This window comes from Simochromis diagramma, unplaced genomic scaffold (genome assembly GCF_900408965.1).
Source record: "Simochromis diagramma unplaced genomic scaffold, fSimDia1.1 OVJJ01000656.1, whole genome shotgun sequence".
NCBI classification, from domain to species: domain Eukaryota; kingdom Metazoa; phylum Chordata; class Actinopteri; order Cichliformes; family Cichlidae; genus Simochromis; species Simochromis diagramma.
This window is the reverse complement of record NW_024387038.1, coordinates 737,931-757,246: the sequence shown is the minus strand read 5'-3', so window position 1 is coordinate 757,246 and position 19,316 is coordinate 737,931. Positions and strand designations below refer to the sequence as shown.

General features: G+C 41.7%; 1 protein-coding gene across 1 annotated transcript in view; it reads left to right on the top strand.

Annotated features, from left to right (window-relative positions):
- Positions 1-19,316, top strand: part of zgc:194930 (uncharacterized protein LOC557813 homolog) — a 28,183-nt gene continuing 8,867 nt past the window's right edge. The window contains exons 1-2 of the mRNA XM_040043497.1: positions 1-305; positions 18,726-18,778. Coding sequence (XP_039899431.1) covers positions 18,747-18,778 — 32 coding nt within the window. The 5' untranslated portion in view covers positions 1-305; positions 18,726-18,746. The remainder of the gene's footprint in view (positions 306-18,725; positions 18,779-19,316) is intronic.

Here is a 19,316-nt window from a genome sequence, read left to right as displayed (position 1 = left end):
GCTCCGCTTTGGTCCACTAGTTTCCCGGAGTAACTCCCCATCAGCGCGCTCCTGCCCGCGCCGGAGACATGGGACTGAGGAGTCACCGAGGGGGAAACTCTTCAGCGACTCAACACAACAAACCAAACTAAGGAAAGCAGCTGTGGCTCACCATGTCGTCCGGACTCTTAATTTTCTTACCTGAGTTTTTAACTTTTACTCAGTGACTTTTAAAAAAAAAGGACCGGAAGAGAAGCTAGATAAATGACATCCGTGCATTTTTGATTACCTGGGGCAAAGTGCCACACCTTCGCTCACCAAGACAGGTAGGTTGAAACAGTGTTTGTTTTATTGCTAATCTTCGTTTGCTGCTTACAGTGAGTTTGAAAAAGCTGAATTTGAAAAGTGTTGCTGAGATGTTATGAAAGTGCTGTTTGACGGTTGTTCACCGTCAACAGGTGGACCGGTGCTGTGATGTCAGCCATATGGCGCAAGTGTCCACAGCAGACCGAACACAGGCACAGATTAAATAAAATAAAATGTAAGTGTGTTACAGTCGTGCTGTGCCACAGCAAAACAAACTTTAATGTTTAAAACACACACACATGGTTTTAGAGTATTTTGATTAGCATAGCTACAATTTGAGGCATTTTTTACAGTGACAGTGGAGGTGTGAGTGCACCTGCTGCACGTAGGACTCTTTAACCTACTGCGCTAAAACAACTAAAGTAAATATATGTATCTCATAATTTTTTTTATAAGCTATTTTCCCAATGTAGCCCTCACCATTTATGAAAAACCTTTTATAATAATTATAATAATAAAAATAGTTATTATTCTTGTCTGTCTTTTCCTGGCATGTGGGTGTAAGAAGTTTAACTACAGTGTTTGTAATTCAAATTTAAAGCATGCTTCGGTGGATGTAAGCCAGGCTAAAGATTTCCATAACACCCTGAGCTCTTTGGTCATGTTCAGGTGAACTGAATGAGAGTTTTGAAAACTGTTGTTATTGAGCTTTGTTGAGTTTGAGTAGACAGGTAGAGGAGCAGGAGGAGGTTGCAAGAGGAGTGGTCTTCCCCCCCCCCCCCCACACACACACACACACACACACACTCATGTACATGGCCTTGGGTTGTGTTTGCACATCTAACATGCTGGCTCAGTGAACCCAGGGTCAATGGAGACTTTGTTTCTGGGTCTGTGACCTCGTGTACAGCTGTTATATGTCAGTGATGGCGTTTAGATTATTATAGAGAGTATAAAAGATGGATGGGGCCCACTGTGACATCACCCAGTGGTTATGGAAGTTTCCTTGGAAAGCCTCCAGTTGTCGCCATCTTGTCTGAATGTGAAACTCATCCGCACTGCACGCTCATTGGTTAATGGTGATTGACAAGTAGCTTTCCGATGAGCATTTTCTGACTTTAAAAGTGACCATAAATGATTCAATATGACCTAAACCTCACAACTGAGACCATAAACCCATCATGAAAGTCACAAATAAAGGAAAGCAAGGGATTTTTCTTCCCGCTAGACAACCAAAAATGTTTCTCAGAACCAGACAAGTCGCCCCCTGGTGGTGATTTTGTTTTTAAAGACTGACTCTTAAGTCACTTTCAAGATTCCTTCAACTTGCAGTTTTGTCCAAATTATTCCACAGATTTGTTGATAAAGAAAGCCATCGATTACAGCAAGGTGCAAAATGTTCAGGTGTGTGAGCTCCACCCCTAAAAGCTCCTTTAACTTTTCAAAGTATTTTCTTTGTTGAGTAAAATTATGTCCCTAAAAATTAGCGTGGAGACTGGTGGAGTGAGGCAGGATCGAGTCACCACGCCTTGGCTGGTGATTTACACTCAGTGGTTTGTATTAGCCCATTTGCTTGCCTTTAGTGGCTGACTCCACCCACTGGCAGCTTATTACACAAACCCAGACATTTAAAGTGCATGCAAATACCATTCGCCCCAGGTCTAGTTTGCTTTGTGCTGCAGGATCAGGACACAAACATGAGAACAACTCAGTGCTGCTGTTTACATTACAGTGTAGAAAATAGCTGGCACAGGTAATGTGTCTCTTTTACGTGGATGTGTTGAAGTGTACGAGCAGAGAAATCACTAGAAGGCCAATAAGATAGCAGAACAAAGAGGTGCAGCACTAAAATGACCAGAATAAGAAGGGGGAAAAGCTTAAACCAACATGAGAAGCCTTCAGCGTATAAAGGCTGACGTACTGTACGAGGCAGTGAATGTAGGGCTGCTGAGTCATAGACGACCTGCATATCCGACATCCACAGATTGTGAAATCAGTACATTTTAAAAAAAACATTGATTTAGGTTTCTTAGAATGGTGTTAGTCATGTTATAGTCAACAGTGGAATTTAGTCTGTGTAGGTTCAGTGAAAATTTTCACTTTCTTTGGGTGTTTTCACACCTTTGAAGTTCAGTCCGTTTAAATCGAATTCAGGTTCTTTCTTCCCCCTCTGTGTGGTTTATATGTGCAGGTGTGAACACGGGAGTTGCACTAAGCTGTGGACTGAGGTGTACAAGTATAATTTAAACACCTTTGCATTCTGGGACGTGGCAGGGTACCGCCTACTTGTTAAGTGATGAGGTGTCAACCGTGCTTCTGTGTCCAGGCTCCTACTGCGTTACTTGAGGCTTTTATCGTGTTTTATTTAATATAAACAAGTCTCTAAAAATAATCTGTGGTTTTTCTCGGCCTTTCTGTTTTTCAACTTTACCTGTTCGTGCGCAGCACATCTTTAAGGTCATGGTTTTAAACCCCACCATGTAACTACAGCCCGGCTCGCGATGTGACAGGCACCAAATATTTGAACCCTTCGGAAAAGAATCAAGATTTTGAGTGGATATACGAAGCTTAGGATCTGGAATTTTTCATAGTGAGTCATCCAGACCACGCAGTAGCATATTGATGACTAACCTCATGTTGTGGATGGATCATCTCGACCGTTCTTTTGATTGAAGTTGGCTCAGTTTTTGGCGTCTTTTTCCTGCCATGTGATTTAATTTGTGGCTGGCTGTCAGGGACCGTAAAATTGACTTTTACTGAGGGGAACAAATTTAATGTTCATCCTCCATCTTCATTCTGCTAAATGCAGGGGTAGGGAACTCCAGGCCTCGAGAGCCGGTGTCCTGCAGCTTTTAGATGTGTCCTTGATCCAACACAGCTGATTTAAATGGCTAAATTAGCTCTTCAACATGTCTTGCAGTTCTCCAGAAGCCTTATAATGACCTAATCATTTGAGTCAGGTGTGGTGACCCAGGGTGAGATCTAAAACCTGCAGGACACCGACTCTCGAGGACTAACATTCCCTACCCCTGTGCTAATGTGTTTATATTATCCTAACTAGCTCTGTAGCTAGCCACCAAATACCACACAATTAAATGGCACCTAGCCCAACCTCAATATCCCTCCAAAGTTGCTGCTGTTCAGTTTTGTCTTTATTCATGTCTAAAGTATTAGCAGATTTTAGAAATCTCTCAGTGAGAACTTGGTATATCGTCTTTGCATAGAAGCTAGCATGCTAACTTCTGAGGTAATAAAAAAGTCCTTTTGAGTACATAAATGTACATGCACGGTCACTATGGGCTTGCAACTGGCTGTAAAATTAATGAGAATTCTCTGCGTTATCCACCAGGCCACACTGCTTTCTTCCTGTTTTTGCTTTTGTTGTGCTTCCGACCAATGAGCTAACTAACTGTCCGAAATCACGAGGTTTGTAGTGATGTGTTTTTGCTCACTTGGAGTTTTTTCTTTTCTGATTCGGACCACAGTAAATTAACTGTAGGTGTGAAAACGCCCTTAGAGAATCCATCAAAAGGGTCATCAGGATCATTGGCAGCACTTAAAGTTCACATGATGCTAGCCTCTGTATTTGCCAGCAAGATAGCAGGTAGATAGCTTTTATTAATCTGCAGCCTGATGGAAAGATTGAGGTTGAGTGAAAGAACATTTTGGGAGTATCAGGATTATGTAAGACCAGTTTGTCATGCTCTGCCACCATACAGTCAGAATAAAAGCGTGCTGATCTATTATTACCTGCTAGCTGATGATCTGAAGCCTTTACTTTAATGATAGTGACCCTCTGATGAATAAACCATTGATGTAAATCTGGCCTTCAGGAGATAAGACTTTATTGTCAGAGTAGCTATACAGCAAAACTTTGTTCCATAGCAGGCAGTGCAGTGTTTGTGTACTTTGTGGTCTGTTTGTTTTTGGTTTATCATTAACATTTATTGTGTAAATCTGACTTTCCTTTGAACGCCCTGTCACTGGATGTGCATCTGGCCTTTATTTTCTTTATAGAAGAGGGTTATTTTTATTCAAATGTTTGACTTCTGTTCAAGGGCAGCAATCATCAAGAAAACATGAACCAGTGTGCATTTTACATTCATTTAAATTTATTAGAAAAATCATCTGTTTTGCTTTGATTAATTAATTTCAAGATGATACTTTGGGCTGCTGCAAAGACCACGATTCATTATACTTCATTATACTGAATAATTAATCAACAGTTTGGTCACTTTAAATATGTCCAAGTCCGTATCAGTGGTTAAAAGGGGTGCCTGCACGAGTTCACAAGTATATGAGATATCGTGCACGCGAAAAGCAAATGATGATAACACAAATGGAAGGATTGCGAGGAACTGAGAGGGCAAAAACACCGGCACAGGACCAGAACGGAGCAGCAGCAGGAGCTCCACAAATCCCACATGTGCCAGTCCCTGCTTTTTAATCATTAACTTGTTTTGTTTGACCCACAGTGGGTCACCTTGGGCACCAGGAAATTCTCACTTTTCTACACAAAACAACTTAAAAATCAGTCAAAAGGAAAAAGAGCACTTCAAGTGTTCCTGTTGTGCACCATGGTGCAGTTGGTTTATGCAGATGTGAACACTGTAGTCGCACTCGGGTGTAGAGAGTGACAGCTGAGAGGAGGTTTTTGCAGTCTGGGTCCAAACGAACTCCAGAAGGGTTACTTTATGGGTGAATGTGATGGAAACCAACTACTAGGTGTACACATGTTTGAGCTTAACACCTTCCTGCAGCCAGGTATGCTTTGCATTCTGGGATGTAGCAGAGAATGTCTGCAGTACATCTTCCATATTGTTCAATAGTCCAGAACACAGCACCTTCTTCCAGTATAAGCTCTTCCTGCTCTGACCTCGTACACATCTGGCCAGTAAGCAGACAGAATGTTCTCACGTGGTTTGCAGTGACGCCTTTTAGTTCACTTGAAACTCATCAACTGATTTGGACTCAAGCAAATGGCCTATAGGTGTAAAAACCCTCTTGAAGTTGAGAGGTTTATTTCTGTTGTAAATTCATAGAAAGAGATCAGGAGACAGGGAAACGGTTAATGAAAACAGATTAAAAAAAATTAATCTGCAGCGGTCTTGGTAGCAGACAAATGATTATTGTGATTTAACCAAGCAAATAAAAAGTGTGAAAACTTGAGTTTATGGTAAATTGAATCTCTTTGAGTTTTGTAGTGGTTTAGAGATAAAAGAATAACATCTGAAGACATCACCGTGGGGAAAATGAAAACACTTCATATTAGCTGCAGGCCTTGGTCCACTTTTTTATTAGCTGAACTTCTTTAAATTCAGTTCTGCCTGGCTGGCTGTGCGTTATTTAAAACTGAACTCTTCTCAGGCTCTTCGTGGGCTTGTTTACTTGCTAAAGCGCTGTGGAGGGCTCCTGGGTCAGGAGGATCCACGGGAGGAAAAACAGCAGCAGGTCTGTGCGCAGTGTGAGAGAGCGAGGCGAAGGGAGAGCTATTGATCAGTGTGGGCTGCTGGGTATTAGAGAGGAGACAGGACTTGTTTTCATCAGACTGCCGCCCAAGGCCATCACAAAAAGGATGTTTGTACACAGCACATCATATTACACATGCGCAAACACACACGCATGCACTCGCAGCTAAAATTAGAGGAGATATTTTCATATTTTGCAATGACACACCGCTAACACGTTGTGTGATCGTGCACGCACTTGTTTACACAGCAGGCCGTACGTGGAGTTTAACATGAAAAGAATGCCCGAGATTGTCCGCTAATGAGGAATGACTTCACGTAAATGGGTTGCCCTGACAACTCACCATGGATACACTCGCCTAATCACACCTGGCTCATTCAAATCAGCCACCTCAGCGTCAGCTAGCCGAGCTCACTTGTCAAACACACAAAATCCAGAGTGTCACTTTGAAGGAGAGACTCTGTCTGTCTCGTGCCACACATTGAAGAGTTCTTCCCGTCTTTGTGCGAGCTGCAGAAAATACTGATGAAATGCTCAAAAGTTCTGTGGGAAGCATTATCAGGTGTGCAAGGTTATCTCATCTTCGTTGTATAGCAAGTTATGAAAAGCAGGATAAAGCCATGGGACACTACACCGACTTTAAAATAGCGTATTGACATTTCAGCTTGATTTTAAAAGCCTCCGGGCAGATAAGAGGCCTAAATTGACCACCTTATCGAAGGCTACAGTTTCCTTTCAGCGGGGAAATGCAGAGGGTGACAACAGTCGCTGGTGATTACGAGAAAATCCAGTCAATAATTGCTTTGTTTTCAGTATTGCTTTGGGAGTATGTTTGTTTTAAGGCGTGCACGCATATGTGTGTGATAAAAGTCAGCAGCTTCGCAGCTCAGCAAAATGGAATCGGTTGTTGATCCGGTTTAGTTTAGTTTAACTCTAATGTGTGTGATACAGGTATCTGACAGGATGGTTACGTCTCCAAATCTACAAGGTGGTTCTTATTTCGGCTTTAGTGCCATTATTACTAGTTCATTATTTATCATAGATACTGTTTTTTTATTTAAAGATCATTTCTAAGCCGTCACAGCCTTTTGAGCACAGTGATCTCATCGTCATGTTGAAGAAAGCAGTTTGAGATGATCTGAGTTTTGTGACGTGATGCGTTATCCTCCTGGAAGCAGCCATCAGAAGATGGGTACACTGTGGTCATAAAAGCTGCAATGCTCAGTTGGCGATAAGGGGTCCAAAGTGTGCCAACGAACTATCCCCCACATCATTACACCAGCAGCAGCCTGAACTGCTGATACAGGGCAGGTTTGATTCATGCTTTGAACGTCAATTGTAGTCTAAGTTTCCTATTCTTAGCCGACAGGAGTGGCACCAGGTGTGGTCTTCTGCTGCCCCTCCTTCAGAGATGCTCTTCTGCATGTCTTAATATGTAACGAGTGGTTATTTGTTATTGTTGCCTTCAGATCAGCTCAAACCTTTCTTCATCTTTCTGATGCTCAGGTTGAATTTCATGAGGTCTTCTCAACCATGTCTGCCTGTCTAAATGCACTGAGTTGCTGCCATGTGATTTGCTGATAAGATGATTATGTTAACGAGCAGGTGCAACCATATTGTGTATACATTTTAAATTCATCTATTTGAGTTAACAAATTATTCTGCTTTACAGCAAGGAAATGACCTCGTGTCACAGACTGAAGCTTGAAAGTTCAGGTGATAAAAGGGCCATTTTTATCTCACTGCCCCACACCTGCTCAAACTGCCAAAGCGAGGGTGACACTGCAGTCACAGTTGTCATGAGCAGTCCAGTCTTATGACAGCACGGCACTCCTCCTGTCTCGATCCCTCTGAGATCTCTTGCTTTTTGTGTTCGGGAAGAGCGGTTGCAGCAAATGGCTGCTGGTGTTTTGGTTTTGACACACTGTCCACACTGAATCAGCATGTCCACAGAGCTGCTTTATCTGTGCCCGTGTGTACTGATTAAAACAGCCACACTGTCACACATTTCCTTTAGAGCTATACACAAATATATGAATACCCTGATATTCATTCAGTGTCCACAGGCAGTATCATTTTTGGTGGGTTTCAGGGCATGTCTGTAAGTTGAGGGAACAGTGACCGATATATATCATTGTTGTTTTCACGTAAACACGAGATCCAAAGTGTAATTAAACAAAGAGCATCTTATTTGAATGATTACTGTCATATAGGTGAGAGAGAAAGATGCTACATTGACTTCTATCAACAGAGAGAGCTGTAATTTTATTGGCTTATCATTAACTTGGTAAGATGGAACATGATCATCCGGACAAGTCTGACGTAGTCGTCTGGACAGAGCTGTCTAAGCAGCTTGTGGTTGTGAAGGTTGTGAAGCGTATGAAAGGCAGAGCCTAAAATATCAAGACGACCTCCAGGTTTGTACAGACAAAAGGTGGCAACGTGGCTGTTTCCGTACAGGTTTCCCAGTCCGCATCCACAGTGTGGTGCTCACTGCACTCGGAGTTTCATGGAATAAGCAAAATACAACTATGTGCATGATTGGGGAAGCAGCAGAAAGAGCCCTTGTTGGTTTGGTATAAATGGAAGGAGGAGTGCTGGAAGCCCGGGGGGTGGTTGGCAGTGATTTGGCCACCACTGCTGAGTCGCCAACTGGAGGGTGTCACAGTAAAGGGTCAAAACACCCAGGGAAAGTTGGGCACCATCTGATGACATCAGCTCAAGGCCGAAGGCCACAGACGCTCTTGAATGCAGCATCCTTGTATAGGTTAATCAAGAAATCCAGATAGAAATCAACTGTGCTTTCAAGGAGATATAAAACAAGCAGAAATTCTCAGCTCTGGCTTTTTCTGGTGTAAATGTTAGAAAAATGTTTACTTCCTCTGCTGAACAACCTCTGAACCATGACATGTATACTCAGGTTTAATTGGCTGATGTGAAACGAGCTGTTGCGATTTGTCTGATGAAAACCTAACAAATGTCGCCTTGTATTTGTTTAGAAGTGAAAACATTTGTTTTTAAATATCTTTGTTGATATTTGAAAGTAAAACCTAAGAATATCTGTCCCATGCCCCGGGCCCTTAGGCCAACTCACACCTGGGCGGCTGTCTTGTTTCATATCAGCATTTTATTTTAAAACGCCTGCCTCAATGAACAGGGTGTGAGCTGTAACTGTACAAGCCGTGTTTAAGGTCCTCGTGATCCAAGAAATAAAAACTCATCAGTCAAATCCAATAAAATTGCTTTTCTAGCCTTTATTAGGCAGGAAACCAAGGACAGGGCACAGGGGAATGACATGCAGCTGCCCTGCAGCTTTTCAGCACGTGGGTCACCTGCTCAACCAAGAGAGCTATCAGAGAACCTAAAAACAGATTTGGTAAAAGTTTGGTGAAAAATGTAAAAAGAACCAACATTTCTCTAGGGAAGAAACTGGAACTTTTTCTGTCATTTTATTGTTCATCTATACTTAATTACTTTGTAGTATAATTGGCCATGAAGGAGGTCTAATCAATAGGAAAAGCTGCCATGTATGACATCCCTGAATTAAAGCATCACAGTTGACTTGTGAAATAATCGTTTCATTTTATTACACATGTGAAAGTAAAGGTGAAAAACACGCGGCCCTCGTCTACATTTTAACATACATGACGTGGATCGTAGTGATGGAAATGCGCACAATGACAACATCCACTGCAGACAGAGAAAATAAACAAACTGAAATAACAGTCAGAGAGATAAATGTCAGACCAGTTGGCCCACTTTTCCCATCACCACACCTTACCAGTGTCACCAGCATGAACACGATCGCCCTTCTCACTGAGCCTAAATGCACAGAAACACTCAACTAGCCCGGAGCAAGTGTCAATATTATTATATTATATTATGACTTTATAATGTGACACACAGGTTATATAAGGCAGACTTTTCAGAGATCTATCAGATGACTGGACTCAAACAGCAACAGAAGCATGTTGTCTGTAAAAGACTCGGCCTCTTTGTTGGAGCGTTCATTAGAAACCTTCCTTAGAAATATTCATATCTGCACCTCAGGCAGTACCTTTGTGAATTTTTGTTCAAAGACTGTCAGCAGAGAAGCAAACGGGGTGTTTACTTTGCCTATTAGCAAACCCCTATTGTTATTCCAGCTCCCTGTTCTGGTATCCAACCCTTGTCTACCAGTATTTTTGGCTATAGTGTTGGTATGTGTAATATTTGGAGCAGCAACTAAACTCTCATTGAAACAGAAACGATTTGTGGATGGATTTCAGCCCTACGTTATAAACTGATGGTATCAGATATATGACACTCGGGGAAGGTTATCTCAAAGAGGTTTTTGTGTTTTGAGGTAGGGTTTCAGCAACAGTGACACCTTTGTCTGTCTTTTAAAGTTTGTGTCTTATAGTATTAAACACATCTGATGATTTTAACGTGGAAATAGCATTTAAATAAAATTTTATTAAGCCTCTCGTATAGCATGGTGCAATTCAAATAAAAACTAAGACGTGAAAACAATGATTTGATCTGGTAGCTGTTTCTAAAAAATGTTCCTCATTTGTTAAAGAAAAAGGTTCTGGTGAAATGTAACTGAGTTGCTGTAAGCTTCCTGTATATCTTAGCAACATATCAATTCTACAGTATTCATTAAAACATTATAGGATATGTTGTGAATTTGGTTATACTTATTATGCCTCCATCACGTAGGCTTAGCGATCGACTGGTGGTGGATCGGCTACCAGCTGGCAAACTCTGGTCACTACAATGTGTTTTCCCCGTCATGCAAACTGGAAATGTTGAACGCACTTGAAACAAACATGTTTCAAATGTTTTTTCGTGAAGGCAAACTGTCTCTGTTTTTGGCTTGTGTTGCACTTACAGGTTTCACTACTGCTCGATGAGCAGTTGGTGAAGGTTTGCAGACAAGTTGGTATCTTCCATGCAAACTGCAGGCAATCTGCTGTCAAAGCGATCACAAGGAGTTTTTCAGTGCAGCACTCTGAACGTCTGTGCAACCAGTTTCAGCTAAGGACTACCAGCAACTGCTCACCAACTGGACGGAAAGCAGTGTCAATGGCTGCCTAACGGTCGCCAGCCGGTCTCTAGGCCTGTGCGACTCGTGAGCAATGAGTTATCAGATAGGTTAAATCAACATCTGCTTGTAAACTTTGTAATATTAGTGTTTCTGCCCCTTGAAACTTTTGAGTTGTAATTATTTACTTCTTTTATAAATGCTGAAATGAAAACAGACATTTAGAGTTCATCTCTAACTCCTGACTTGACTGGTTTAAAATTGTATTCGCTGTTTTTCCCTGAGTACTCAAGGTACCTGCTGTATGGCTGCCCTATATACAGAGAGTACAAGTCACCTTTTCAGTTGTTGTATCAACCACTCAGCTCGTGTTATTATAAAAATAACTCCTCCACCCACAGACGATACCTTCCGTTTCCAAACAAAACTCTGAACAGGTCAAATCACCTTTAACCCGACTCTTTCTGTAGGAAGAATTATTTCAAGCCTCATCTTTCTAGATTAGATTTTTCCACCTCCAGCAACCCTTCACAAATGGCTCTGCCTGCCAGTTCTTCAGGTATCCCCCGGATTTCAATCCATTCCACATTTAGAGGACACTCTACAGCAATCTCACCTTTATTGCACCTGTTTCTCCAAGATGAAATGTTTCAATTTCCCCTGAAGAAAACCCAGAAAGCGAGAAAAATGGGAGCCCAGCCAAGCTGCCTGAGCTGAAATATCTCTCCCCTTCAGTAATCGTCCGACGATCTTCCCTATCATAAAAAACAGGAGCAATATATAATCTATTGAGTGGCACAGAGAGCAGATAAAGGACTATTATTGCCAGCCAACAATGGCAAATATCTGAATGAATGATAGTCATTTGATGCACAGATTGAATCGTCAGTCTCATTATGAGTTTGGAAAGTCTCCAGGGGAACGTGATTGGTCATTTGGATGTTCTGAAATGAGTCTGTTACTAACTGTAAAGCCTGGTGGAGGGTTTAAAGGCTCGTTACAGATGGGCTTGTACCTCAGCTCCATCACTTGTACTTCTCATGCTGCTCGTGTGTTTTGGACATGTATAGAAAAGACGAACAGAGCCTCCCTATTACTTTTTGAACTCTTGCTTGGAAACTTCGGCTCTTGCATTTTGAGTATCGGGGGTTCATTTGAAGCAAGGACTCTTAGTGCACACCAAGTCAGATTATTCTTCAAATAAATTAATGGAAATTGGTGCAAAACAACAAAAAAAGCAAGATTTCGACATCCATCTCAGATACTTGTATGACTCAAAGCTACAACAACCAGTGGCTGCACATATTTTTGAGCCAAAGCATCCACGCCCTTAATCAGTTATGAGCCTTAATATTTAAATTTAAACAAATGAGTTGTATGAATATTAATAAAGGGTGTAACAAGCTATACAGAGGAAAACTAACTTTTCTACTAGGCCATAAACACATTTTCTGCTGCATTTTAACCTGCGAGTCTGTGGGGATTGACTTGGTTTTGGAGCCAGCTGACCACCAGTCACATTTTAACATTTTAGTTAACCTAACATGCATGTCTTTGGACTACAAGACTAAGCCCAGAGGCACAAAGGCATGAAGAACATGCAAATTGCACACAGGAAGGCCCCAGCCAATGCTGGTATTCAAACCAGGAACCTTCTTGCTATGGTGTCACAGTGCTAACCACAGTTTTATTTCATTTGAAGACAAAAATAAAATATTTGAAGAATTTTCTAGAAACTACAGTTGGAAAATAAATGTAGTAGATTGACACTTCAGGAATCTCGTCTGTAAACAACCACACATATGTATTTATATACACCATCACACACAGCCATTTGCCAGCTTATTCTAACATTAAATGGTCTAAAACAGCAACTGTTGAGCTCGATAGCGGCTAAATAACCTGCTGCGTTTTCCACTGTTTAACTCAGGTTAGTGATTGGCTCTTTAACCTTTTTTAAACACCAAAAAGACTCAGGTCATAATTATAGCTTCTCCTGAACTATATCGTAAAATCAGTCCTTTGTGTTGTTTATGGGAGGGAATCATTATCTAACGTGAAACACTACTTTTCATTTCTAGCTCAACATTTTTAAAGACACGTTGCACGGCGTGTGAACAGGTGACTGTGGTAGCAGTTGCTTGTGTGGGCGTATCTTTGAGTTGCTGGGTCATCAGTCTGACCTCTGTTCCTGTCTTTAGTGACTTGGTGTTTGTTGCTGGTCGTTCCCACACCTCCCAGATGAATCCAGTGCCCTCTGCTGACCCTGAACCCAAAGCGTGGCCTCAGTGATGCCGTAAAGTTTCTTAAACGTTGAGAAGAAGAGACGGGCGATCCTTTTTCGAGTGACAACTTTCACATACACAAAATCTTTGCATAAAAAAGAAAAACAGTCGAAACGACTCTCTGACTGCCCGTCACGTGCACCACGTTAAAAACAATCGATTTGCTTTACCAAAGGTTGATCTTATAACACATAATAGTGATGGGAACTCGCGGATGTGCACTGCACTTGTTCCCTTCTCCCTGCGTATCAGTGCCTATTTACTCTGCAAACACAGCATGGCAACTAGACACCGAGGAGCCTGAACATACAAGAGCCTGCCCTGTTAATCGTGTTTGTCTAGTCGTTTTCTGTAAGCCGGGGTTTTGGGAGTTGTCTTGGGCTTTAATGCTGATGTCTCTTAGTTATCGGAGCTGTGACGTAACCGTTGAGTTACTCATCGGCCCTTTGCCGCTTTAAGAAGCATTTGTGTCATCTCTGGCCGGCAGGACTAGTTCCCCTCTGACTGCGAGCCGTTTGTGCTGACCGGCAGCAGAAGGAGTAGCCCGAGGCAGGTAACACTACAATCACATTGTCAGCACTGACACAACCTAGAACCAGTTTTTGCCTTGCAAATTTGCAACCCAACTCCATTCTGATGCAAAACAGCTTTTTCCGACCCAGGCAGCCAGCCATTAGTCATTCCGCCTGACGGTGTGTCCTCCCTGGATGTAAACCAAAACACAGCAAAATAGACAGGCACCTGGCCCTCAGGTGTATGTTTCCTCTGGAGAGAATAAACAGAAATAGTCAGAATTTCTATTGTTTGTTTGAATCTTTATTTCAACATCTTTCCTCAGTAGTTTACATAACCTACTGTAAACCTTAATTTGAGGGCATTTTTTAAATGATTCGGATGTTTTTGTTTTGTGTGGCTTCTCATAAAAACTCATCTCAAAACCAGAGTAATTGTGGGATATTTGATTCTAGGTTACCAAACTATAGGAGTATTAAAAATATTTGGACTGAAAATAATACTCATAAAAATAGTGTGGCATGCATCACGCTCTCAGGTTTTCCTAACCTTTTCTAATTCCCATGATTTGACACATGAGAGGGAAAGTCATGAGATCGACTGCAGGGCTAAATATTTTTGAGATCTTGTGCTGTCTTGTCTTTGTGGTGAATTTAATATTGCACTTAATGGAAATTATTATCTTTTGAGCAGCAGATCAAAAAAGCAGAATTAAGTTATGCAATTGTACAAAAAGTTTAGCATGCAGCAAGTATCAGCAGTATTAGCATTAAATGCTCTGTTTGGAGACTTTGCCTTGCTCATATTCAAATATTTGGCGTAAGCAGATTTTGTCTAGCGATAAAACATTAGCCCTCTGTGTATAAACACAGTTGTAGGGAAATGTCAGATATAGTAGATAATATGTGACGCTTCTCTTTTGGACAGTCGGGGAACAAAACCATAAACATCGTGACCGATAAAGGTAAAGAAGAAGAAAAAATACATGTTTCAGTTTCTCAAATGGGATTATCTGCTTGAATTATCCTTCTGTTTGTACAGGGTTGGGCCAGAATATACAAAAAAACACGATGTAAACAAGACGCCATAATTAACCCCTGTTATTAAACAGCAAAAGGCAAAAACTCGAAGCTGGTTACCAACATCAACATGTAAAGTTAACACAGGCTCAGTGCTGTTTGACTGTCTGAGAAAAAGCAAAGAGTAAATATAAAAACTTAAAGCTTAGCCTGTGTGTAAATGTGTTATATTGCACAGAAGTAAGTGTTCTGGTTTATCGCCATGTGTCAATAGAACAACAAAATCACTGCAAAATTGTTTACAGCTAATGGAAAAATATATACCACATGTATATAAAATATAAAACACTTTACATTTTAGTCACTGTGGGGTCACCACAGCAGGTCCCTCCTGACACAACCCGAGACATGTGATCTGGCTTTTTCTTTTTCTTTTTTACGTACTAGGTGAATGTTTAAACCACACCTTCATCATTAGAGTAACCGTGAAGTAAAACAGTAATCAGAGACTCAGTAATGTCAAACAAGAATGCGAAACGGCGCAAAGCCATGGGATGGTAACACTTGTTGTTTGTTCAGTTAAAAAAAAGATCTTTTGACTGAAATATGTTTGAAATCTTCATTTTACCACATGTGGCTTTTATTTTTTTTAATACAGAAAAACACAGAGGAGTGAGTCAAATTGAAGTTAGTAATTACCTTAATTAGTCCACTGTCACAGCACTTGATAATCCATGTGCTCCCACATTGTTGTGTTTTTTTTGTTGTTTTTAATCTGGAGTGAAAACGAGGTGCCAAGAATGTGCTAAAGTTATTCATAGACATAATGAATTTCTAACAATTCAGACAGATGCAATTATGCAAAAGGGTTTAGGACCACTTATTGCACAGATACAGTATTTGGCAGAGGAGGCCCCGAGTTTGAGGATGCTCCCCAAAGAGTCTCAGCAGCCTGCAAGACTGCAGCACATTAAAACATCCTCGAGGGCATACAGAGCAGAAATCAGCAGACACAAGTCTCTGAGATGTGGAATATACATAATGCACAAGGAAAGAAATGCCACGGCACAACAAGAAAACAGGAGGAGGAGGAGGGAGAAGGCTGCACATCCAGCAGCCTGAGCGATCGGAGGGTTGAGAGCAGGAGCTTGTCAGATGATTATTGACCTGCCTGAATGTGACTTGTAATTGTAAAAGTCGGTTCCTAGTGACTTCGGCTCTCCATTAATGCGATAGTTCCTGAAACCCACTGGGAAATTACCTCTTCTCTCACTCCCTTTCAGAAGATAAGGGACACTTCGGCAGGGCGGGTGCTCGCCAGAGCAACAGTGTGTGAAACAGAGTCCTCTATTTAAAGCGCAGCCTGTCAAACCGCTGGGCCTCTCTGCCGCTATGAATTGCTCTCAGCGTTTTGCACCCCCTTGGCTTTCTCATAAGTAGCTGTGAATTTGTCAGAGGTCCCCATGAAAATGTAGATGAATTGCTGCTGAGGAGATGGCTTCAGCCATGTTAAAGTCAAGCCCACCTCAAATCGTGAGAGAAGAGGACAGAGGCCACTCTGAGATGAGAGCGTGCTACCGAGATTGATTCTGTGTGCATGCTGAGGTTTTTGTTGTTTTTTTTCCTGCGTGCTCAGTGCGTACACCCACCTCTGGCTCTGGATTCTTTATATGTCTTTGCACACAGCAGCAGACCTGTAGGAGGATAATTAGACGTCTTGGGAGAGCTAAGTCATGCTTTGTTGCTTTTCCACAAATAATGCTGGCTTGCATGCTTAAAAAACGGGGTGGGGGAATGAAAAAAAGGAGTGACCCAGCCGTGATGGAGTGATAGCCTTGCTTGTCTGGCGGCTTGTACCATTATATAAATCAACACACCCTTGTTTGCTTTTCTTCAATCGATCCAACACGAGAAGCAAATTTGCCGGTCCCACAAGCATTTTTCAAAGCAATACTCCAAACAGAGTCCACCTGAGGTCTTGGCTCATTTCTTTCAGGACTATGAACAAAGATGTATCGAGTCCCACAGCACCTGAGACCTTTTACATCATACAAGCCTGGTCTTACTGCAGCTTAAAAATACTCAGGAGTAATGGGTACAGATTGCCCGAGCGGTGGCACGTTCATGTGTTCCATGCTGGTTTCTAATGGTGAACAAATCATAAAATGACCGCAGCACAACAATAAATTGATCCCAGTGTGATGCTTGTTGTAGGTTGGTCGTCTACTAGGGCTGAGTGATTAGTCGGATTTTATTTTCAGCTTTCTTTTAATGTATAAAAACAAGATAACTAAGGTAAAACTAAAACTACTGTGCTGCATTTAATTTCACAGCGATGCTCTGGTTTTGTCTTGGGTTATAAATCCAGCACCACCCATTTTTCTCCATCACTAAAAGCCCAAACACCCACGCGCTCTTTAGATTTACCTGAGCAAAGATGCAAAATCTTTATAGTGAAAGTAAAAGTTACACAAAGGTATCTGTGAATCTATAATGAACAGCATAATGACGTCAGCATCTGAAACCACAACCAGAATACAACCAGTTGGCAACCGGCTAAGTCGAGTCTCCTGTTGTAAAGAGGCGTGTTGCAGATGAGTTGTGCTCATCGGCACAGACTGATTGCAAAGTGTTGGCGGTGTCTCTGCGTTCATTATTAAGATTGCAGTTATTTTGCAAACCGTTGAACGATAGACTTTGAGGTCAGAAACAATTGCCAGTCTGGGCCTAACTCCTAGCCAGGTGACCTCATGCCAAATCTTTTTATGGTTTCCCGTTCAGGGATGTTTCCTCTAAGAATAGCAGAATGTTTTGGCGTTGAATACATAATGAATAATGATATCCCTGGAGTTGATGAGTAATCATTTATGTTATACTATGTTATCACATAGTAATGCTGAGAACAGGAACCTTGAATTGCTGCCATCACAGCAGTAAAAGTGGATCAAGTGGTTGCTTCAATGAGGCCTATTTCCAACTTATTTAGCTGAATCCCACCAACTCATTTAAGTTTACTTCCATCTAAGTCCAATTATATGAACTGCATCTACTGTACATGTTAAATTATTTATCTTTTTTTTTCTGTGTTTACAAAAATTACTCAGTTTTCCAAGTTGAACAGGAACATCCATCCATCCATTCTCTTCCACTTATCCAATTCAGGGTCCCGGGATGGCGCTAGAGTCTATCCCAGCTATCATAGGGAGGCGGGGGAGACCCCGGACAGGTCTCCAGCCTGTCGCCTGCTATTTATAACACCAGACAGATCGTTTAAATGAAGTCCAGCAGTGTTTTTATGCTACCCCCTAACATCATGATATGGTGTACAATTTTCTCTTCAGCAATGACAAAGACATTATCCCCTATAATTAATTCCTTGTTGACAATGTGTCTCTGCGCCAGTGTCACCCTATAATTTCTGTCACCACATTACACTCGTGGAGCTTATTCTGATCGAAGGAGTCAGCTAGAACCAAAAATAAAGCGCAGCAAGGTCAGAGAGGTAAGGTTAGGAAGAGAAGTTGTTTTCTCAGGTGGCCACGCAGCCTTTCCTTTTTCTCGCCAAAGAGACAGGGTGTCCTCTACCTCCCTCGATCTCTGCCTCTCTCCTTCGCGTTCAGACAAGCCCGTTCAAGACTCGGTGATTAATTATTTATCCAGGCAATGAAATGCCAAAGCCTGAAGAAACATACCACCAGGAGAGAAAAGGTCACTCTCATCCTGCACATGGGTACAACACACTCACACAACAGTGATGAATGGCAATAACATCTCTATCGGCACTTCAGGCAGACAGAGTTTTCATGCCGATGTTCTAATAGCATCCAAAAGCAAGGGCAGAGCAAAAAAACGGGGTGAAATCTTCAGGAGAGCCCGGAAAAAGCTCTGGTTCCTAAACCCAACGGTATGTCAGAGGTGGTAAACGGTCCGATCCACAGCAGTGTGTGTGTGTGTGTGTGTGTGTGTGTGTGTGTGTGTGTGTGTGTGTCCAGTATAGTAAACTGCAACCTTTCCTTGCGGTGAAAACGATATGTGCACGTTTTGACACCTGAGAGTTTGCGTGCTCAGTTTAGTTGAAGGGTGTTTGTGTGATTAAACTTTGATAACTTTGTTCATGTCTCTCTGCAGCTCCACGACACAGCTAGCCAAATGGGGTGCCAATGCTGCCGGATGATTAAAAGGTGAGAAGTGTTTCCTCTTGTTGTGTTTCTGTTCTTTTCTTTGTGCGCCACTTCTCCGTCTTACGCAGTCATCGTCCTTTTTGTATATTGTCACAACACTGATGCTCAGTAAAACCCGACAGTAATCGAGAACTCCCTCAAGAACTCCTGTTACGGAGAAAAGGAGGAGGGAGGAGAAAGAGGAAGGGTTGCTCTACCAGGAAGGGCTGTGTGTAAAGAATTACAAGAAAACCATATAAAGATGTCACACCACTTCCATATTTACCTGTTGGGTCACTTTGAGTTTGCTAAGGGTTTATAAGTAGTGTCATGCAGCTACAAAACTAAAAGACTTTCATACAAGTAGGAATTTGTTTTTCTTCCCAAAAAGATGATTTGACTAAAGTAAAAAGAGGAGTTTTGATTTTGGAATAGGCCAAAATGTTATTTTAGACAGTTTGGTGTTGGCACAGGGTTTTCCAGTGGGTGCATTTTATCTTAAAGCTGATTGTTTCTGTTTATTAAAAGGGTTGATTCTTGGAAATGTTCAAGGTTTTCA